Raw genomic sequence first — 23,260 nt, 5'->3', positions numbered from 1 at the left:
TCCCATCCCCCTTAAAGTGTATTCCACTAACATCCGCTTAATGGTTTAGTAAAGGATCGGCCAAATTTAACTCCGACTTCACAAAATCTAGGCTCACGACCCCAGATTCTAGCAACTGTTTTATAATGGTATGCCTTATTCGGATATGTCTACTTTTCCCATTATAAATTTTGCTATTTGCTCTCGTTATTGTGGCCTGACAATCACAATGGATTGATACTGAAATAGGAGGTGAGTTTCAATGGGAAGATCTGCTAAGAAATTCCTTAACCCTTAGCCTCAAAACATGCCTTTTCTAAGGCGATAAGCTCAAACTCCATGGTAGACCGAGCTATGCAAGTTTGGTTAGAGACTTCCATGACACAACACCCTCCACCAAGTGTAAAGATATAACCACTTGTGGATTTTATTTCATCTGAATCTGATATCCATTGGCATCGAATATCCTTCTAACACAATGGTGTACTTCCAAACGTTAGCCCATAATCAATGGTGCCCTTCAAATATCTAGCAACTCTGTCTAATGCTATCCAATGACTCTTATTAGATTATGAGTATACATACTCAATCTAGTGACAGCATAAGCATATCAGGCCTTGTACTATTCATTAATACATAGGCTATCAATGATTTGGGCATATCTATTTGACTCACATTGTGTTGTGTATTTTTCTTGAGTTGAGTATTTCCATCATAAGGATTTGAGACGGGTTTACTGTCTAAATACCCAATTTTCTTAAGAAATTTTCAACATGGTGTTGTTGTGATAACTTGAGACCATCATTTATCTTAATGATTTTTAATCCCAAGAATAACATTTGCCTCTCCCATATCTTTCATATCAAATTTAGGCAAGAAACTCTTTAGTCTAAATTATCACATCCATATTAGCACTAAATATTAACATGTCATCAACATAAGACATATTATCACTAATTGTTGTCTTCAAATGATTTAGAATATACACATTTATCTAATCATTGATTGTAACTCATTTGAGACTACACTTGGTCAACTTCTCATGCCATTGTTTTGATGCTTGTTTAAGTCCATAAAGAGATTTTACACATTTGCACACTTTATGCTCATTACCTGGGATACCACAACCCTGGTTGTTTTATATAAATTTTCTTCACCTAGGTCTCCATTAAGAAAAGTTGTCTTTACATCCATTTGATGTATATGTAATTTGTAAATTGCAACTAAAACAATTAACACTCTAATGGATGCTATTCTGTTACAGGGACTAAGTGTCAAAATAATCTATATCTTTCTTTTGTGTATAACCTTTGGTAACCAATCTTGCCTTGTATTTATCAATTGATCCATCAGTCTTTAATTTTTTTTAAATATCCATTTGCACCCTATTGGTTTGTTCCTGGTGGCAAATTAACTACTTCCTATGTATGTAATCATAATGGACTCAATTTCATTATTTACTCGCCTCTTTCCAAAAGTGCATCTCGAGAAGTCATTGCTTCCTCATAAGTCTGAGGATCATTCTCTGTAAGAAAGACATAGTGATCATCACCAAAACTTTTGGCTTTTCTAACTCTCTTACTTCTCCTTATTTCTAACTCTGAACTTTCAGAAGAATTCCAAAGAGTTTCATTTTGAGGAAACTCTCAAAAGTTTCATTTTGAGGAACACTCTCAAAAGTTTCATTTTAAGGTAAGCCTTTTTATAATTGATTTTCTTAGGAAAAACATTCTCAAAAAATTTGCGTTTTTTAGATTCAATGATTGTGTTTGCATCATACAAACCAACCTTTTGCTTTATTACCATGATCTATAAGCAACACTGTTTTGAGCATAACCTACAAACATACAATCAACAATCCTAGGTCATAACCTTTTCCTTTTAGGTTCAAGAATTCGAACTTTAGCAAAACACCCCCACACTTAAAATATTCAGGTTAGGTACATGACCTTTCCAGAGTTCTTATGGTGTTTTGCCTGTTTCCTTAAAAGGAATTTTTTTTGTATGTAACAGCTAAAACATCGCTTCCCCCCACAATTAAAGTGCTCCAGAACTAATCAATATAGCATTCATCATTTCTTTAAAGTTCTGTTTTTCCTCTCAGTAACTCCATTAGACTGTGGAATAAGGAGGTGTAGTCTCATGTATAATACCATGATCTCTATAAAAGAATCAAAGTCATTTGACTCATATTCACCTCCTCTATCTGTTCTTAACCTTTTAATTTTCTTATTGAGTTGATTTTCAACTTCATTTTATATGTTAAGAACATTTTAATTGCTTCATCTTTACTCTCAATAAGTATAATCTAGAGTATCTCATAAAAAGTTAATAAAACTTTTTCCTCCTCTGGTCATGGCTTGTTTTAAATCTCCAAGATCGTTGTGAATGAAACCAAGAAGCTCATTTTCTCGTTCTATAACTGTTTACAAGTCTTTTTAGTGATTTTATATTTTCGCATATGTAGGTAGAGGAGAGGAGGTGAAATTTGGGTTGCAAGTTTTCAAGTTTAAAGTTCAAATTTGTGAATGTATATACATGTTTAAAAAGGTAACACGAAATATGCGGAAAATTTTATTCACGACTGTAAAGTGTAAACAACCCGAGTTCAACAGTATGCAAGAGAACATATCTGATCTTACAGGTTTTACCAATCAGCAAGATTCAACCTATTAAAATTTAAAACAACTTAATGCTGTATACTGTAACTGTCACCACCAAATTTTACATTTATTTTGATTTTTGGGAGTTAGCTTCCATCGCAAATGTTAGAAAATTATTAGTTTACCCTCCAGGGTGATTAACTTGGAGATTAGTCCTTCGATTAAAGTATCCATAACTTGCAATTTGTAACTCCGTAACAATTGATATACCAAATTAATATCCCAAGTAATAAGCCCTATCGGCCCAAATTTTTGTTTCAACAATTAATTACAATCAGTCGATTGATGACATACGTACAAACTGTAGTACACCAGCTTTAAAAACACAGCCGCATGCATATTTCTGCACAACACCAATCGAAAACAGCCTCTCTCCATAATTTCTATCCTACTAGTCAGCTTGATTGGCACCAGGACGTGGAACTGCCGGCATCTGACCATCTTTCTTCTCTTTGCTAACAGCCGGAGATCCACTCCCATTGCGGCTGGCAGCCAATTCTTTTGACTCTGCAGACAGAGAAGATGCTGCCAACTCATCATCAATCGGAAGAGTCCTTTTTGAGCCCTCTAGAGCAACACCAAGAACAATGTTCTCTTCCAAAGTCGGCCTAGTTACTTTCCCTGTCTTCTTCCCTGCATCTCCAATGCTTTCATTTGGCTCTTCTTCATTCTTGTTCTGAACTGAATTATCCTGCACCACATTCCCACTTTGGGACTTTGTACTGGCATTGGAAGCAGCTGTTGATGCTACCTTGTCTCCATTAGTCTCAAGAATTGACTCTGATCCAGCCTTTGAATCTACCTTGGAGCCAGATGTTGAGGCTGCTTCAACCTTAGCATCTTTTTCTTCATTTTGCACTGGACGAGTTGAAGCTTTAACTTTCTCTTCACCACTGATCTTATAAGCAGGTTCAATGAGAAGAAATGGGCGATTAGCAGGTGCTCTAGAACGTGAGAAAATCGTGTCAGCAAAAGGTATATTCTCCAAGTCAGCCTCACTGTAAATTTTTTGAACTGTGCGGATGGGAGTGGCCAGACGGGCTTGATGATGGCTGACAACTCTGAGAAGATCCATAAGTATTGCTTCCTGTTTCAGTGCAATGATTAGTCTTTAAAGCGTGCTCAACTCCTTGTTCCTCACTCACTAACAGAATAAATAACGGCACACAGACTGACTCTCTCTGTGTGTGTGGGTGTGGGAGGGGGGGTTGCAGTAGCATACATTGGAAACATCAAAAGCAGATTAATAATGCCACTAACAGTAGTATGTCACTGTAGCACATCCCTTATACGAAGAATAAAATTGATTAACAAAAGCAGATGAGCAGAAAGGAATGGATGAATCTACATGGACTATTTGGGGTATCTCACATCTCAGAAATTGTGTTCATAATTGACAATTTCTTCAAGATTTCACCAAAACAAACGTAATTATAATCATAAATGCCGAGGGTCCATTTTGCAATTTTGACGTAACAATAGCAAGACTACACATTTTTATCTCTGTGAAATCTTACTTTACATTTACAGCATGCAATTGCACAAAGCATCTGTTAGTAAACTAATTTTACCTTAACACAGAGGTACTCTTCAAAGTGTGAAGTTTTCACGAAGCAAGATACCAGAATCTGTAAAAATATGGACCAGTGAATAGATGTCATGACCTTCGTAAAAAAGGCAATCATCATAACTAATAAGAAGGAAAGAAATCATAATAGCAAAACAATCATTACACTCTTCTCAATATTTCTCATTTTTTTCAAAAAATAATTGAGATAAAAGCTAAGGTAAACCCAAGTTATTGGCTGAGGCCAACAGGAGTTTAGATTGAAGTCCACATGAGTCACTAAGCACTTGATGAATTCGACACTGCAGAAAAATGGACTCAAAAACTCTTTAGACATCTTTTTATTCTACACTGAAAATCTAACTTCTTTTAAATTTCATAAACATAAACAACTCAGTTTTGCACGAATAAAACAGAGGCCAAACAAAAATTATGAGAAACTTTCTCATAAGCCATCTTGTACATACAACATCATAACATTGAGAAGATATTTCAAAATTCAGGTATCAAAAGAATAGAGCATTATAACTTGATATTAATTTAATCCAAAAAAAAAAAAAAAATCCATTAAATTTTTGTTGCCTTAAAAAAAAAAAAAAATAAATAAATAAATAAAACATCCGAAAAGAATAAGAAAACAACATAAAAGCCTTACCATAAGAGCCTGATTTTCTGGGTTTACAGTTTCCAAGAAAACTCTTCTGTGTAACTTTTGCTGCTCTACTTGAGGATTTTTGGCCAAAACTTTACGCATATCAGCTACAATAATCTAAAGAAAACAGGGAAATGCAAGTTATTATATGATCAAAATATTCTAACTAGCAAAAATTTCTAACAAGGTGAACTAAGATTGCTTCTCACATTAACTTTATGGACATCCAAGTGACTGATAGCAAGGTGGGTCTTGATGCGCCAATGACTCTTCTGACTAAGATTCCTCACCACACTAACAGTGAACTTGTGATTTGGAATGTGAACAGCTTCACGATCATCTCCCCTTATAATTGTCGGTGACCACCAACCCACATGCTGGTACAATATAAGATCATAATTAAAAAGAAACCCATAAACGTTGGATCAAGTACAACAATTAACTTTTTTATTTGTTCAGCAAAAAGAACCAAAACTTATACTCCCACTCATGTCCAGATGCAGGCAAACCAATGAGAGATAATACATGATTTGTTCTAAAGCTCTGACTCCAAGATATTGACAACAGAAACTAACACAAACCTCAACAGTGCCAGAAACTTCATAGCCTTCAATCTTGGTTTGGATCCATTCATTGACAATAAATGGCCGCGTTGCATGGATCATTACACTTGAAAGGAAGTTCGTAAATATCTGAATGCATCAAACAGATGAAATCAAGCCAAAGGAATATTAAGGACAATCCATAACATGATAAGAATAAAAAAAATCTAGAGCTTTCAACTGAATTGCCCAGAACAAAACTGAGCTTACCTCGCGACCGGCAAGCGTGAGCAATACTGTACCAAGACCTCCAGCAGTAAGCCACCTCTGAGTAGAGAAACCAAGCAACTCCATGAACAAGGATACAGCAGCAACCCATACCGCAGTATAAACAGCTTTCCCAGCAAAATTGAAGCCCATCTGCCACAGCAAGAAACAACTGTGTTAGAAACAATATTTGGTTAGTTTCACTCTACCAGTGCCTTTAATATAGCTTAATTATGGTTTTATAACTCCTTGATCAAAATTCAAGGAAAATAAGTTAGAAGAAAAAGCCTGCCACAAAAGTTACCCAACAGACCATACTGGCAATTATAGAAATCCTCAGTATATACTGATTTTACATTAGTTATTCATCTTAATAGACAAATCCAACTCAAAATCTTATCAAATTATTGTGTTATCTTTCAGATCAATTTCTCCCCAATTACTTGCATCCGTCCATTGGTTTGCATCAGAAATCAAGCACCAGATTATAATATGCTAATACAGGCTTAAATTCTCATGATATTTGGCAGCTCAACTTAAAGCCCCTCAAGCAACCAAAAAAGTAACTGAAAACCAACTTACCAAATTTGTCAAGCTAATATAATTTCAAAGCGCCATGTTTAATTTCAACAGGAATAGCTATTATAAGTACAAGCAACAGGCATGGGTATGCAACAAAATCTAAGATTGATAAGATATTCATCACAACAGATTTTAGAAAATACAAAATTACACAGCAAATTATCTTAAGGAAGTGATAAAAACAGGATGAGCAAATTGATGAAAATTCCAAACCGGAAAAGTAAAGAAACTTGCATTTCTTGCCTCACTGGAATCAGAATCATTTGTCTCCAGAAAGTATTTTTGTGCCTGCTGGATCAAGCTGCAAAGAGAGGCACATTACAAATAGAATTTTTTTATATGAATATTACAAAACAGTTCAAAACCCCAGAGCAGGTCAACATTAAAACTGAGCAGGCAATCAACAAACTGCAATCAATCACATTTAAGAGAACAGTCTAGAGTAGTTTATTTTACTAACCAAGGAATTTATACAATTCTTCATTGAAAAAATTCATATTCCACTTAAAACAGAGTCGCTTAGTGGATTGATAAACGCAATTTCCAGCTTCTTAAAGCAATGAATTTGGTAGCGAACACACTTACCTTGATAAACAATAGGCAAATGCTAGCACTGTTGACAATGATTGTACAAAATTCAAGACCCGTTGCTTAACAGCCTGGCTTGCTTCTGAAGGTAAAACTACTGGATCTAACGCCCTGAAATAAACTCTCCCATCAGTACTAATATAATGCCTTGAAGAACAAAATCATTTAACTATAGTGCTCTGCAGTGCAGAGGCACACCTGCAGACAAGTGTTGCTCCGGTCCATAGCACCAATGGTTGAAGATAAGAGGTCAGAACGTAGTGTGTACTACTTTTCTTCCAACTACTATCAGTCCTCTGCACAAAATAACAATAAAGGAGCAAAACAAACCACTCAGGATTTCACCAACATGGAAGGGAAAAACAAATAGTGAAATGTCACAATAATTACATTGAGGAATATAACCCTGCCCAGACGCACGAGTGGCACAATACCCCATGCAGCAAAAGCAATAATCCCAGCTGCTGGGATCAGCTGAAGTACTACAGGGTTTCCCCGCAATGTATCATATGACCTGAAAAGTCAAAGTGAAATTTTTTTCTGATTAAGTATTCAGTAACATGGGGAAGAAGTATATGTAAAGCCATGGAATGAAAACAGAATTAACTTATCAGCAATTAAAATTGTTCGAATGTGTTTACATAGTGTGAAATTGTGTAAAGACCAGCCAAAAATCGGGTCTAAGTATAAACATGAAAAAAAAAAATCTGGAAAGTTAAAAAAAAAATTACTTTGTCAAAACCACAGCAGCAGATTTCAGAACAGGAATCTCATTTCCTCCACCTCGTACTAAAACAGATCGGCAGAGAAAAACATTACCCCTGGAAGATAAAGGATTTATTGGTCCACATACACCGCTTAAAAGATGAAGACTCCAAGCATCCTGTCTCTGAAGATGAAACAAACAGAAATTTTAGAGTGCTCAGACTCTATCAATCTATAATAACAAGGGCATGAAAGCAGTCAACAAGGCAAAACCTTTAAACAATCAAATTGAATGGAGACACTATAAACCATGCTACAAGGAAAAATCATAAACTCGCTACGACAATCATTTCAATAACAATAACTCAAATAACATAGAAGGTTCAAAGACAACAGAAATTTAAAAAATATAAAAATTCCTTATATATCCATGGAAAAGCATACCATAAAACGTGATGAAAGATTAATGTGAACCATATGTAATCGTTCCTTTCCAGTCACACCCTATTAAGAGAAGCCAATAAAGGAAAAGAACTGAGACATAACCCAGTGGTATAAACTTTGGAAAAGAAACTCTTATGCAAGAGGGTAGTGTTCGGAAGATAATAATTACTTACAACACAAACATTACAACATCCAAAATTGCCGTAAATTTTTGATCCCGGAGACCATTGCATAGAACTGGCACACGTCATTGTCGCAAAGGAATGCAATTACCACTAGTGGAACAATATCATAACACAGTTCAATCTTGCTTCACCTTCGTAACCCGATAATATATCTAAAGAAAATGTGTGAAGATATCAAATAAGCTAGAGGTTACAAAGCATGTATGGAACCTGTCAAAGTGTTACTTAGAAAATACTTCAGTTTTCCAATTACATTACCACTTTACGAACACATTTTAATCTTTGGGGGAAAGGAAAAAAAAGAGTCAAACGTACAAGGGATCATTGAAAAAAAAAAACTTACGAACACATCTTAACAAGAAGAAGTAAGAATATGAAGATTAAAAAATCTAAAGCTCCCATTTCCCTGTGATCCTTGAAAATCAAAAGTTTGAATATAACTGTGCCCTTAATTAATTTTTTAACAATAAAACAGTGATTAACACAAATCTTCATTTTTCCTTTTTGCTCACTTGTCAGAAACCAAACTGTCAGAAAAATAGACAGTAGAGAATAAAAGATTTAGAGTATATAAGGAAAAAAGAGAAAAATAAAATAAAATCCAAAACCAAAACCAAAACCAAAACCAAAACCAAAACCTATACACAAAAATGTCTCTCATTTAGTTCGAAAATAACTTATAATTATATATTTAACAGCAAATAAATAACAAAAAGATCATAAACCATAACAAACAAAACAAAAAATGATTCAGGCACCGTTCCGATATCCACAGCCAAAAAAATTATATAAAAGAACATAAACAACGCTCACATTTTCTCAAAAACGCGTGACACGCAAATATTTTCCACAAAATTTGCTCACCATTCAAAGAAAACAAAACAAGAAGAGAGCAGCGAGGTACTTACTGCGAAATGAAACAGAGACTAACGGTCAAATCTTCGCTCTTGCTCTGTGCTTCCCTCTGGTTGAAACCGGTCCTTTGTCAGGAACGTTGTGGAGACACTCAAATTAATCGGGATAACGCTAAATTTACGCGGAGGGTTGAATTTTCTAACTCGCGACGGGGTCCAATTATATTAGTTTGGAGAGTTAACGATGTTTTCCCATCCAAGGTTTGCCTTAATAACCTTTTCACCCAAAGGTTTTAAAATATCACTTTCTCATCCAATATTTATATTCCAACCAATCATTGGCAGATTCTAACATCTTTGCGACCCCATTCCACCATCATTTTCCCCCCGATCATCACCACCAAAACCCCTCAAACATTCTCTCTAAAACCTCGCCAATCTCCTACAATCGAGCGATTTGTGTAACACGCAGTCGCCCCTCCCAAGTTAGATTCTGACTAAATCCAACCTCCAAAATTCAACATGTTACCACCAAAAAACTTAACTTCATTTACTCTTCAAAAACCCCAACATCCTAGATCAAGGTTTCTGTTCATTGGCCGTCGAATCGAAAAGTGTATTCTGTATAGTAGACGAACTACATACTTTTGGTAGAAAAGTGATATTTTGAAACTTTTTGGGTGGGATAGTGTCATGAAGGCAAACCTTGGGTGGGAAAAGGTGTTTACTCTTAGTTTGGATGTAGTAAGTGCAAATCTAATTTTTGTGGACCAGCAAATTTAATGTTTATTATACTGTGTGCACTTTTCGTGGCGACTTGTGTCGGGCTAACGTACGCCTCATGCGTAATTCTCTTCTCTTGTTTCCTCTTCGCCTTGTGAGTTGTGACAACTCAACTCAAAGGTCGGTCCTTTTTATCTTTTATTGGATTTTGGTAAATCCTTTTAAAAAGGATAAATTCAAAAATATTGAAGAACATTTTAGGATTTTTAAGATGATATTTATAATGTGTCCTCGTAATATTCGAAATCTAAAAGTCAAATTCATAGCTAAAAATGGTTAAATGTAATGATTTAAATTAGTTAAAGTAACCATATAATTAGCAAAATCAAATAATTATATAATTTGATTTGATGGGGGTGTGGCTAGACCAATTCAGCCGCGGGACCATTTTTGTGGAGGAAGACAGAAGTAGAGCTTGTGTGGAGATGATAAAACACAACACGGCATAACACTAGTTGTCGTGATGGATTGGTAAGACACGTGTATGGTATGCTTATATTATTGGCGTCTTATTGAGTGAAGTTGAGACAATTACTTTGAAACTGGTGGATGATTGTTGCTGCGAAGGAGCTGTCCAACTAAGGTTAACATATCCCTTATCTCATGCGTCGGGTGTCACCATCGATTTTTGTATTTGACTACTATTATGCTTTAATATTAAAATTTTATTTTACATTGTAAATAACTTACACATATTGACTAAATCAATTTGATTACTTTACTTTTCAATATACATCAATTTGGTTTTTTTTTTTTTTTTTTGTTTCCAAACTTAAATGTGTTATCATTTGAATGTGTCACAATAGATTAATCGCTTGATTATTAAAGAACAAAAATTTGCATTGTCAATATCCATTACATGTTCATCACTTAATTCCATCAATTTGTTAACTTGGTATTTATATGAGTAAATTCATTAATCACTTTGAACACATCTTCAATCATGTACCACTATTATAGTTTCGTTATTTAGCTTTAATTTTTTAGCAAGTCTTCTATTAATGACCAATATCACTTTTTTTTTTTTTTTTTTTTTTTTGTAATGCTTGCTAGTACACCAATTAGAGACGTTTTATAGAAAAAATATTTAATAATACTATACTCACAATTTTTCTCTCACAAACTTATGTGGCAAAACATGATTTAGTGATTTTAAATTTAAAATAAATTTTCATCCAATTATCTTTTACCACATAATTTATGAAAGAAAATTTGTATAAAAAAGTTGTAGGTGTAATATTACTAGGGATGGGCATGGGCCAAGGCGGGGTCGGGGACCCCTCTCTCCGGCCCCAACCTGAAAGCCGAAGGGGAATCCCCGAATAAAGCCTGTTCTCCAAAATCCCCGAATTCCCTGTCTGGGGGTTTTGTGTCCTTATTACCATTTTCTCCAAATTATAATATACCATAAAAAAAAATTAAATCTACAATGATTTATTGATTTATTATAATCAATCAAAACACCAAATGATAAATTACACATATATATTATGTATTAACATATGATTATAGATAATAGCATATGTATAATATATAATACATTTGTTGAAATTTAATAATAAAATTGGTAGCAAAATAGCAGCAGCAAACAAGTGAAAGAATAGTAACAAAATAGCAGAAGAACAGCAGTGAAACAACAGAAAAAATAGTAGAGAGACAGTAGCAAAACAACAAAAGAACAGTAGTGAAACAACAGGAAAACAATAAGAGGACAACAGGAAAACATCAGAGAGACAACAACAATACAGCAGTGAAACAACAACGAACACAGCAGCAAGACAGCAGCGTCAAGGCATGCAAAAGCACCGTCCTTAAGATCAGAATTCCACCCCTATTGGAAGAATCTTCGTGGTGCAAAAGAGCTTAATAGCGGATTGACCTCCAGGATATAATGACGAATCTTCTTTTATAGTGCACACTCTAATAGAGATTTAGAACAATAATAGAGAAGTAACCGACTAGTGATGATATGATATCAACAATGAGAACTAAAAAATGTTTTGACACAATATGAAAATGGGAGCAAAAACAATCGGAGTATATCACAAATGAAAAGGAATCAGTCCTTTTATACACAAAATATTCAGATGTTACTCTCTTAATAATTAGTACAGTAACAACCAAATTACTCCAATTTATTAATATTATAACAGCTGAAATCATAATAGTCACCCATAAAACTGTCACTCACCTATTAAAACTCAAAAAACTGTCATTATACTAATTGCATAACAGCCATTTTTAAATTAAAAATTGAAACTGTTGTTGCTTTAATTGCATAACAGTCCAAAAAACAATCAACGCTTAGTATTTTGAAATATCATAATGGCAGCTATTATCACTATATATATATATATATGTATATATGTTACAAATATTTATAATGATTTATTATATTTAATCTGTTTTATTTATTATCTATTTGTATATAGTTTCATAAAATACTTACACAATTATAATTTGGTATTGTATAATATATGTTTGATTTTTAATATATATATATATATACGGACTGGCCCGAGGATTTCAGGGCGGTGATAAAACGGGGCCAGGCCTAGGCAAGACCTATCCTAACCCCGACTTGTCCCCGAATTTCAGGACTAATTTTAGGCCCAATGCTAGCCCAAATCCTGAATGATTCGAGGAAACTCTATCCCGTTTGGGCCGGGGGCAGGTCAAGTCCTCGCGGGGCCGGGTTTTCTACCCATCCCTAAATATTACTCATCCTCGTCTGTGTTAATTATCGATCAACAATCATCTAATGCAAAATTGTTACATTTTGAAAATAAGGTTCCCCAAACTTCTCAAAGGAAATATAATAACTCATCTAATCGTGTCACTTTGTGAGTGTTAAACCTGTAGACTTTACCTCCTTTCCTGTTAATCATGTATAGGTTGAGGTTCTTCAGTTTGACTCTGGGTGATCGTTAATTCGTTATTACTCATTCCACCCTTTTTCTTTTAATCTTTTTTTATTGCCGTCATGCGGTGTAATGATGTTAGCAAAAAGAGAGCACTAACATGACAAAATAAGTTAACCGTTGTAATTGAGGGCCCAAGTTGAGAATCGACCCGCGCTTCCATTTGAAGAGATGGCCCATACTGTTTTATACACCCATTGGTAATTTGTACCATTCACATGCTTTTATGTAATAAACAGATATTAAGATGAAGAATTTTTTATTATTTGAGACGTTTACTTTTTCTTTTTGACTCAAATACTCCTAAATCAAATTTTGATTTGTTAGTTTAGTTGTATCACATGGATTACTTAGTAAAAGAAAACTTGAAATCAATAATAACCAATTTGGTCTTGTATGTGGATGAAGGGAAAATGGAAGACCCAATAGAAGTGAGAAGGAGACTCTTAAGTGTATTATTTAAGTAGTCTTGAATTCGAATTTCTACGACTATTGATAAGAGGTAGTCACTAGAGACTTATCTGACCGTTAATTTCAAGGTTCTGGGAGATTAGTTAAGGTACGCACAAGTTGACTTGGACACCTTCGAATACCCCAAAAAAAAAAAAAAAAAAAAAAAGACTAAATTTAGATCATATATTCAAATTATATCTTTATAATGCAATTGGATTCAGGTAGAGAGATGACGATTTGTGAGAGTATAAGACAAACTAAAAATTTTAAGGTAGATTGTTCCATTATTTGACAAAAATATTTTAGTAAAAATTGTAATGTTTAACTGTTTTATTTGTAAAAAATAAAAAAAAATAAAAAAAATAGACACATATATAGACCACAATGACATAATTGCCATACTCCAGGAGGACCATAACAAAACCAAAACCAATTGCTGAGGCACTCCACAAGGCCAACCAACCAATTCCCTGTATTACTAAATTTAGATAGCATTATCTGGAGGATCAAATATTAGGGAAGTTTCTGTGATATTAGAGGTTTTTTATGAAATTATTTTTCNAAAAAAAAAAAAAAAAAAAAGAGGACATATATAGACCACAATGACATAATATTGCCATACTCCAGGAGGACCATAACAAAACCAAAACCAATTGCTTAGGCACTCCACAAGGCCAACCAACCAATTCCCCGTATTACTAAATTTAGATGGCCATTATCTGGAGGATCAAATATTATGGAAATTTCTGTGATATTAGAGCTTTTTTATGAAATTATTTTTCTAAAAAAATTTGACCGCTTAGCTTCAAAATTCTATGACTCAGCTGGCTCATTGGGTCAAAAATTGTAGTGTGCCACTGTGCGGTCTGTGCCTCATATTTCCTCACTCACATGCCACTCACGTGACCTATAATTTGAATTTCAACCGAGCGCCTTTTCTCAGATTCAAAGTTAAATTACAAAATTATTAAATTAAAATCTTCAAACCCTCGATCTTCAAAAAAACGCAGTCGCTATTGGCTCTTCCTCGCTCCTCTTTATCTCTGTCTACATTTCAAATTCTCAATTCAATCTCCCTTACCTAACAGGTAATTTACTGTCGGATCAAAATTCTATTTAGCTGAAATATTCACGATTCTATTTTGTTCAAAATGTTCGTTACCGTTTGTGATTTTTCATTTTTAAACTTGGATTTTAGGGATTTTGGTTTCCCAATTGATTAGGATTTTCTGGATTGGCTGGAAAACGAGGACGGGTCGTGAAAACCGGATATGGATTCCGAGGCAAAGGATTCGTCTCAATGTGTTAGAGTTGCCGTCAACATTCGGCCTCTCATCACCTCTGAGCTTCTGAATGGATGTACAGATTGCATCACCTTGGTTCCGGGTGTACCTCAGGTATTTTATAATAAACTTATATAACTGTTTTACAGAGTCATTTTACGCTTTTAAGTTTTGCTAGCATTTCTCTGTAGAAGAAATGAAGAATAGCGCTTGTGTTTAATATTATTTTTATTTTGAAATTTTATTTTCTATCCAAAACAGGTTCAGATAGGATCGCACGCATTTACTTATGATTACGTGTATGGTAACACAGCTGTACCTTCTAGTAAAATATATGATGACTGTGTGGCACCTCTGGTTGACGCACTATTCCATGGCTACAATGCCACAGTTCTTGCTTATGGCCAGGTTCGCTTAGTGTTAAATCAGAGTATATTATCTCAATGTTAGTTACATTCACTGTTATATTAACTGCGTTTATATGCTGATATCAGACTGGTTCTGGAAAGACTTATACAATGGGGACTAATTATAGCGGTGAAGGAAGTAGCTTTGGAATTATACCTAAAGTAATGGAAAATATTTTTGAAAGAGTTGAGGCAGATAAAGAATCTACAGAATTCTTGATAAGAGTCTCATTTATTGAGGTGCGATAAGATATAATAAAGGCTTCAATTGTTTTCAGGTAATTTATGCGTTGCTATTGTATTTACTGAAATATGATTTTCCAATGAATTGATAGATTTTCAAGGAGGAGGTCTTCGACTTGCTTGATTCGAATTTGCCTAATTTGAACAAAGGCGATTGGTCATCTGTGGCCAAGCCTGTTGTTCCATCAAGGGCTCCTATCCAAATCAGAGAAACAGTGAATGGAGGCATAACACTTGCTGGCGTGACTGAGGCAGAAGTTAGGACAAAAGAAGAGATGGCATCATATATATCTCGTGGTTCACTGGCCCGTGCTACCGGAAGTACCAACATGAATAGTCAATCAAGGTACAACTTTTCAAGTATTTATTCTTTTATTTTATTTTATTGATATTTGACATTAGACATCAATTTTGTTATAAATAAAACTCATTACAATATTTTGCAGTCGTTCGCATGCTATCTTTACTGTTACCATGGAGCAAAAGAAAATTAATTATGGCCAGAATAGAGTAATAGCTGATGATATCGGTGATGATATATTTTGCGCTAAACTCCATTTAGTGGACCTTGCTGGTTCAGAACGTGCCAAACGAACCGGTGCTGATGCCATGCGTTTGAAAGAAGGTACTTGTAATGCTTATGGTTTCAAAAGTTTTTCAGGTTGAACGTTTTCTTTTATAAGAAATGGAATGGTAAATATCACCGTTGATGTTGTTCTTTTCATTTCTTATTTAAATAAATAATGTTAATGTTAATTTTAATGTTATTTGTGGTTTAGGCATCCATATCAATAAGGGTTTATTAGCTCTTGGTAATGTAATAAGTGCTTTGGGTGATGAGAAGAAGCGTAAAGAAGGAGGTCATGTTCCATATCGTGATAGCAAGTTGACACGCTTATTACAGGCATGAAAATCTATTTGTTTTCTTTAATCTTAAATATTTGTTTTCAAATATTTGTTAGGGTTATATCATTATTTCATATTTGATAAAAAAAAAACTTAAATTTACTGTTTTGAATTTATTTGTGTAGAAATGAACATATTTGAAGTTGTTTTAGTCTTGTAGAAAATCTTTTTTAATCTGATATTGAAATCTGAAATTTTAGGATTCTCTTGGAGGAAACAGCAAAACAGTGATGATTGGTATGTGATTTAAATGTTGAAAATTATAAATTATTTTTAATTGAAGTTTTTGATTTTATTAATTTGATTTGATACGTTCAACTATAGCTTGTGTTAGTCCTGCGGACACAAATGCTGAGGAGACTTTAAACACTTTGAAGTATGCAAATCGAGCTCGTAACATTCAGAACAAAGCAGTTGTAAGTTCTATTAATTGAAATATTCACCACTTTTAATTGTCATGCTTCTCTTTTTGACCCCCTAGTTTATTTTGTGATGTTAGATCAACCGTGATCCAATGGCTGCTCAAATGCAAAGGATGCGGAGCCAAATTGAGCAGTTGCAGGCCGAGCTTCTATTTTATCGTGGCGATTTGAGTTCACCTTATGATGATCTTCAGGTATATTAGCTTATAACAGAGTCTGTGCGCCTATTATCCAGACTTTGATTGCTTAGGCAACTCTTCTTTTGCAGATTCTGAAACACAAAGTATCTTTACTCGAAGCAAGCAACAGTGAGTTACAACGGGAGCTTCAAGAACGCAGGGTAACTTGTGAGCATTTAAAACAACGTGCTCTGGATGCTCAGGTTTTTTCTTTTTTTCGGTGCTTTAGTTTTATGAATTTTTTACACATTTTTTTTTTGGCACCGAGTCATCTCTGAAATACATTTAATATTTCAGGTTGAAAAGGACAAATTGGTAATACAAATTGAATCAGCTCGGAATGGGAAATCATGGGATGAGATTGACTGTAATTCAACTAAGGTTAGTGAGTCAATTTCTATCCTTTGTGTTATCATAGCTACCTGATTAAAAAAATTGTGACACGTGATTCTGTCATTTTCCTTTTCAGGACTTTGATTTGTTGAAAACTTATGTGTCTAAAATTCAAGAGTTAGAAGGGGAATTGTTGCGTGTGAAGAACTCATACAGCTCCAAACGTAGTCGAACTGCTGATTGTGTTGAATTTGATGATGATGGATTCCGCTCAAAGAATGTACTATTCCCATGTTTAAATGAGTTTTCTTCTGATTGTGATACCAAAGCTGTGGACATTTCTGGTAAGATATGGGTTGCTTTGATGGTTTAAGATTATTTTGTTGAACATAAGCATTCCTCTGCCTTTTGTACTTCAAGTTGGATGAAGGCTATTGGCTTCTCTATCACAGAGGACTCATCCTACATACAAATTTTGGTGTTCTCATCATTGCCGTGTTTAAGATACTATACATTTATAAGAACATTTTTGCATGCATCTTTTATAGCATTATATTATTGATTTTGGCATTCCAATTTCAATTCGATGAGGTAGCTGTACAAATATACGAAGATTAAGGTCTTTCAAAATATATGCAGATGAGATTGAAGATGAAGAGAAGGAGTTAGAACATTCTTCTCTTCAAGAAAAATTGGACAAAGAGCTCAAAGAGTTGGATAGGAAACTTGAACAAAAGGAGGTAAATGTTCCTCAAGTACTGTTTTTGTTAGATTTATCTTTGCCACCCACTTTTCCCAGATTGCTTCAAACATGCAGGCTTACCGGAGATTTTTTTGATGAAGTAGTTTTGGCCATTTCTTGGTTTGCACTCCAGGATAAAGGCATAACAATTTCTTAGATGGATAAAACAAATATTTTTAAGGTCTCATAAACCACATATAATTCTTCCAAAATTTTTCATAAGTTGCTTATAATGTGTAAGAGCATCTCTTCCTTTCGACATAATAACATACATCCTGGCATTAGGATTTTCTCATCTCCCACATGATTCTGTTTCTCTTATTCTTTGTAGTTTAACTGCTGTGTTTTCCTTTTTCATTGATCTCTTGAAGGCTGAAATGAAGCGATTTGCTAGTGCTGATACTTCAGTTCTTAAACAACATTATGAGAAGAAAGTCCTAGAGCTTGAACATGAAAAGAAGACTTTGCAGGTCAATTTCTTTCTATAAAACTTATTTTTATTTGCAATTTAAAGGTCGTTCCAGTAAATCAGTTTCTATTATTGTTATCACATTGCAGAAAGAAATTGAGGAACTGAGGCACAATCTTGCAAATATATCATCTACTTCTGACGATGGTGCTAAAAAATTGAAGGAAGAGTACCTTCAGAAGTTGAATGTCCTTGAGGCACAGGTATATTTAGAATTGCCTTTCTTTTTTAACTCCAGTTATCTTTCTGAATTGACTTTCTGCTTCGCAGGTTTCACAGTTGAAGAAAAAACAAGATGCTCAAGCTCAACTCTTGAGACAGAAACAAAAAAGTGATGAGGCAGCAAAACGGCTACAGGATGAGATTCATAGAATTAAGTCTCAGAAGGTTCCCTTTTTTATGGAAGCAATTAGTTTATATGATACATGAATATTATTGTTTGCTCTTAGTATTAACACAATTTTGTGTATTTTAGGTTCAATTGCAACATAAGATTAAGCAAGAGTCTGAGCAGTTCAGGTTATGGAAGGCATCTCGAGAAAAGGAAGTTCTTCAGGTATAGTGAAAATAAAGGACTATGGTGTTTCATGTTTTAATAGTTTTATGAAATACTATTTGCTATAGTTATTGGATGAGTCAAATAAGTTTAATAGAGATGGTGTTATAATTGCTGAATGTATGTATTTTTTGAGTATTTTATATGTTGTATACGAAGGAAAAAAATGGCAATAATGAACTAACTAAACCCAAATCTTTCAATATGGCTCGTTTTGTTCCCAAGCGGATTGCTTTTGTCTTTGAAATTTTTTATAAAGCGTGTATTAGGTTGTTGATCCTGTTTGAATATAATTGGGTTCATTAAGAAGATAAGTAAACCTCTTATAACTTTGAAATTGGGAAAAAAAATCTTTTGAAATAGAAGCTTTCAACCTTAAGAAAAGTCATAATAATAATAGATATATACTGTGGTTAGGTGAAAGTATATTTGGTTTTGATACATAAACGTTCTAGATGTTGATCTTTAAACAACCAAGGTTGATCCTCCTCAGAATTGTTGGAACATCTTTACAGAAGTATTACATCTCCTGTTTTTTTCTGCATTGGTTATATTGCTTACCAGTATTGTAAAATTTTTTGTTGTCAATTACCAGCTTAAGAAAGAAGGAAGGAGGAATGAGTATGAGATGCATAAGCTATTAGCTCTAAACCAGAGGCAGAAAATGGTAAATTGATATCCACTTCGGTGTTAGGAGGGTATTCTTTTTCCTAAGAGTGTTGTTCTTCAACTGCTAATTTTCATTTCAGGTCTTGCAAAGAAAGACAGAAGAGGCTTCTATGGCTACTAAGAGACTTAAAGAGCTTTTGGAATCTCGAAAAGCTTCCTCAGGTGAAAATTCCGGTTCAGAATTTACCGTCTCATGAGTTATTTTTTCCGTTTTTGTAATTGTAATTAATCGGATTTTTTCTAAATTTTTTGATGCAGGTGTTGGAAATGGGAATGGTCCTGGAATTCAGGTAAGTAAAATTGTTTGTTCTAAGTTGTATGTTAATGAATAATTTGGTTCTATGCTTTAGGAAGTGATTCTTTCATACTAACACAATATTTTCTATGAGAAGGCTCTAATGCAAACAGTTGAGCATGAGCTTGAAGTCACAGTGCGGGTACATGAAGTACGTTCTGAATATGAGCGCCAAATGGAAGAGTGAGTCCATATTTATGATTTTTATGTAAGAAAGTTTGTGGAAAAGTATACAACAGTTAACTTAAACTTTAAGCCTGGTAGCATTAGTTTAAATTTATGCAGTTGGGACTTCAATTTTTTTCTCAGTTTGAATATATTGTTCCTGAATTGGTTTCATTTATGAATGTATTTAAGTAAATATTCATTTGTGCATGTATTCAAGTAAATTGATTCAAAGTATATTTCGGTATTGTAGGAGGGCAAGGATGGCCAATGAGATTGCAAAGTTGAAGGACGAGGCACAAGTGCTGAAGCAAACTAATTTAAGGTAGAGGTTGAGGTTGTATATTATCTTTTTAACATTATTAGAAGGATATCAATAACGAAATCTATCTTTGATTACTGTAAAATGCAGTGATAGCCCAGAAACCATGTCTCCTGGTGCAAGAAATTCAAGAATATTTGCTCTTGAAAACATGCTAGCAACTTCTTCTAGTACCCTAGTTTCTATGGCATCACAATTGTCAGAAGCAGAAGAGCGTGAACGAATTTTTAGTGGTAGAGGACGTTGGAACCAAGTTCGGTCCCTTGCTGATGCAAAAAACATTATGAATTATCTTTTCAATTTAGCATCCTCTTCCAGGTATTATATAGAAGTCAACCTTTTCATATAAAATTTCAGTCAATCTTTACATGTATATATTTCTTAAGCTCTTGTAAGTCTTACAAGATAATTGATTTGTCATGAGACTATCAATTGTTGCAAATATTGAAATTTGTATACCCTAACTTAAATGTGCATTTTTCTTATCAACTCAAAACATATTAGCTAACCACCAAACAATCCCTAATGTTTTGTTGTGATTGTTTTATGCTAAGTATGATTGCAAGTAAAATCTTTATCAAATTACTATCATGAGACTATCAATTGTTGCAAATATTGAAATTTGTATACCCTAACTTAAATGTGCATTTTTCTTATCAACTCAAAACATATTAGCTAACCACCAAACAATCCCTAATGTTTTGTTGTGATTGTTTTATGCTAAGTATGATTGCAAGTAAAATCTTTATCAAATTACTACATTGAGATCAAATTTCAGATTTATCAAAAGTTCAGTCAACGGGTTTTGCTGTTAACATGATGTTTTGCTGTTTGTTTTAGGTGCTTGTTACGAGATAAGGAAGTTGATTGCAGAGAGAAAGAGACAGAAATAAGAGATCTTAAGGAAAAGGTAGTGAAACTCAGTAGTTTTGCCAGACAACTTGAAACACAGAAGGCAGAACTGATTCATCAGTTGAAGTTGCAGGTTAGTGTATTTGTTAACTTTCCAATAATATTGGAGATGCTTTTAACTTTAGCAGTTTTTATTTAACTTTTCTTCTATTTTCATTTATCCTTGTAACAGAATGCAACTTTAAGAAACTTATCTGTGAAACCAGAAGACTCGGACAATTTCGACCGAGGGCGTAAGTACGATTTGCGCAAGACGGTAGATGCCAATTTCTCTCTCCTTCAAGTTTTTTTCTCAAAGATCAATAGATATTTATTGATAGGTTTTCATATAAGTTCCTTTCTGATATGTCTATTTACTACTCTAGGGATACCGGAGCTCATTCATATTTTTGGAGGATATGGACACGTCTGATTCAGAACATTCAGATATAGATGGAGATGACGAATGGGTAAATTCAGATATAGATGGAGATGACGAATGGGTAAAGTCAAGAAAACGGCCTGTGAAGAAAAGAAGTTCTAAAAATGGAGGTCGCTCAAGTGTTGAGTTCAATCAGTTAGGAGTTGATGTTTCAGAAAAACTGAGATTAGACTATTCAGGTGAGGAAACTGTTGCTCAGAAAGAGAACAATGAATCCGGATTATGTTGCACATGTAGCAAGAGCTCATCATGCAAGACAAATAAATGTCACTGCCGAGCATCTGGGGGCATTTGTAGTTCATCATGCGGATGTGCAGCCGTTAAGTGCTCCAACAGAGAAGCTGTTATCGGCAAGAAGCATGACTTGCCACAATCTGATGTGGCCAACAGTGAAGAGAGTGGTCCAGGGGCTGATGATAAGGAGAAGAATCACCTTCTTGCCTCAGAGGGTGCAATGCTACTCCAGAGCGCACTTATTGAGAAGCCTACTGAGACAAATAATGATGGTGGGTCAAGGAGGAAACCTCTGTCAGACATTGGAAACGCATTGGTTAGTTTCCTTTTATTTATCCTTTTTGTCGATGGGAAAGAATCCAAAGAACTTTCAGTAGTATTATATTGGCATATATGAAAGTGTGTTTGGTTAGTACATTTGTTTTCTTTTAACTTTGTCTTAACAAATGTTATGTGCAAATCAAACAGGTTAAGTCCAATGCACCAAAGCCAAATCAGAGAAAGAAATGGCGGAAATCTGTTATTCAGCTAGTTCCTGTTGCCCCAACTTCCATGCCGCCAGAAAACAACACTACCGAAGCCGAAGTTCCCAAAAAGGCAGACAATAGTGCAAGTGAGGCAGACATTCCTTTGAAGTTACCAAGGGCAATGCGTTCAGCTGCATCAAATAGTAGCAACCTGTTGAGGGATAGAAATGCTGATCAATCAGATGAAACAGTTAACAAGGAAACTACCATTCTCGCTTCGAGTAGTCCTGCTCGGCCAAAAAGAACTTCAGAGGAGAAAGAGAACTGCAGCCGTTAACTTCAGTCAAACGAAACCACCATATTGGTTGACATGTACGCCATTCATGGATTTGTGGGATCTAACATGATTAGTTGGAGCCTTGGTAGTGTATTTTATTGTGTAGAATATGAAATTGATTGCTGTTCTAGCAGTTGAAGAACAGATCATGATTGCTACCTTTAGCTTCAATCTATAAAAAGACTGGTTTGAGAGTTTAGTTAGTCTTCGTTTGTGCACGAGATTCGAATGTAAAAGTTCCCAAAGTTCAATGAAACTCTTAGGAGTGGTCTCTTGCTCCTAGTTTGAAAAACTCCTTGTTTCCGAGGTCATATTAAATGTGGTTCCATAGCCATATTTTGTTAGACAAGTTTCCGAGGTCATTTTTGAGAAAAGGTCACTAGAAAAGTGCTCATTGAACATAGGGAAAGTATGGTCATTACAAATATATGATCGTTTTAACTACCTTATTCATCACTTAAATAAATAAAATATACACAAAATTTGATTGGAATTTCAGAATTTAAATCTCATGCTTGAAATTTACAATGTCTCTGGTTTCATCACACTGACACGTTTCAATGATTAAAAGCCTGTTTCATTAGACTTTTCTATTGACCAAAATAACTTTTTTTTATTCCTTTAAGCATTTTTTATTTTTTTTAAAGTTGTTTTGGTTACATTTCAAAAATGTTTATAGGGTTATAAAAAAATTATTTATGGTTTTTAGGAGA

At 34.4% G+C, this 23,260-nt stretch overlaps 2 protein-coding genes across 9 annotated transcripts; one reads left to right on the top strand and one right to left on the bottom strand.

Moving 5' to 3' along the window:
* Positions 1-2,798: 2,798 nt before the first annotated feature.
* Positions 2,799-9,219, bottom strand: LOC116106322 (mechanosensitive ion channel protein 3, chloroplastic-like). Of its 5 annotated transcripts, none has more exons than XM_031392682.1 (14): positions 9,083-9,219; positions 8,163-8,326; positions 7,990-8,049; positions 7,572-7,729; positions 7,231-7,354; positions 7,039-7,136; positions 6,838-6,951; positions 6,466-6,553; positions 5,674-5,823; positions 5,443-5,553; positions 5,071-5,238; positions 4,865-4,978; positions 4,214-4,270; positions 2,799-3,729 (listed from the first exon to the last, which is right to left on the bottom strand). In XM_031392682.1, the coding sequence occupies exons 2-14, from the start codon at positions 8,238-8,240 to the stop codon at positions 3,034-3,036; spliced, it is 2,016 nt and encodes a 671-aa protein (XP_031248542.1). In that variant the 5' UTR covers positions 8,241-8,326; positions 9,083-9,219; the 3' UTR covers positions 2,799-3,033. The 5 variants fall into 5 exon arrangements, with proteins under 5 accessions (XP_031248542.1, XP_031248545.1, XP_031248546.1 ...); XM_031392685.1 differs by having other exon boundaries at positions 6,487-6,553; XM_031392686.1 differs by having other exon boundaries at positions 6,496-6,553.
* A 4,965-nt stretch (positions 9,220-14,184) lies between these two features.
* Positions 14,185-22,713, top strand: LOC116106378 (kinesin-like protein KIN-4C). 4 transcript variants are annotated; one of them, XM_031392737.1, is made up of 29 exons: positions 14,185-14,273; positions 14,384-14,582; positions 14,730-14,876; positions 14,963-15,115; positions 15,211-15,464; positions 15,565-15,743; positions 15,898-16,022; positions 16,225-16,261; positions 16,349-16,440; positions 16,524-16,640; positions 16,697-16,828; positions 16,923-17,006; positions 17,095-17,302; positions 17,598-17,698; positions 18,072-18,170; positions 18,259-18,372; positions 18,440-18,556; positions 18,645-18,725; positions 19,321-19,392; positions 19,475-19,556; positions 19,653-19,684; positions 19,787-19,872; positions 20,108-20,179; positions 20,267-20,494; positions 21,017-21,161; positions 21,261-21,344; positions 21,454-21,514; positions 21,548-22,059; positions 22,212-22,713. In XM_031392737.1, the coding sequence occupies exons 2-29, from the start codon at positions 14,457-14,459 to the stop codon at positions 22,545-22,547; spliced, it is 3,876 nt and encodes a 1,291-aa protein (XP_031248597.1). In that variant the 5' UTR covers positions 14,185-14,273; positions 14,384-14,456; the 3' UTR covers positions 22,548-22,713. The 4 variants fall into 4 exon arrangements, with proteins under 4 accessions (XP_031248597.1, XP_031248596.1, XP_031248594.1 ...); XM_031392736.1 differs by having other exon boundaries at positions 16,715-16,828; positions 21,454-22,059; XM_031392734.1 differs by having other exon boundaries at positions 21,454-22,059.
* The last annotated feature ends 547 nt before the right edge of the window (positions 22,714-23,260 follow it).

Source organism: Pistacia vera, unplaced genomic scaffold (assembly GCF_008641045.1).
Source record: "Pistacia vera cultivar Batoury unplaced genomic scaffold, PisVer_v2 Contig512, whole genome shotgun sequence".
Taxonomy (NCBI): Eukaryota; Viridiplantae; Streptophyta; class Magnoliopsida; order Sapindales; family Anacardiaceae; genus Pistacia; species Pistacia vera.
Note: the sequence above shows the minus strand (reverse complement) of the source record. Positions and strands in the feature narration are given on the sequence as shown.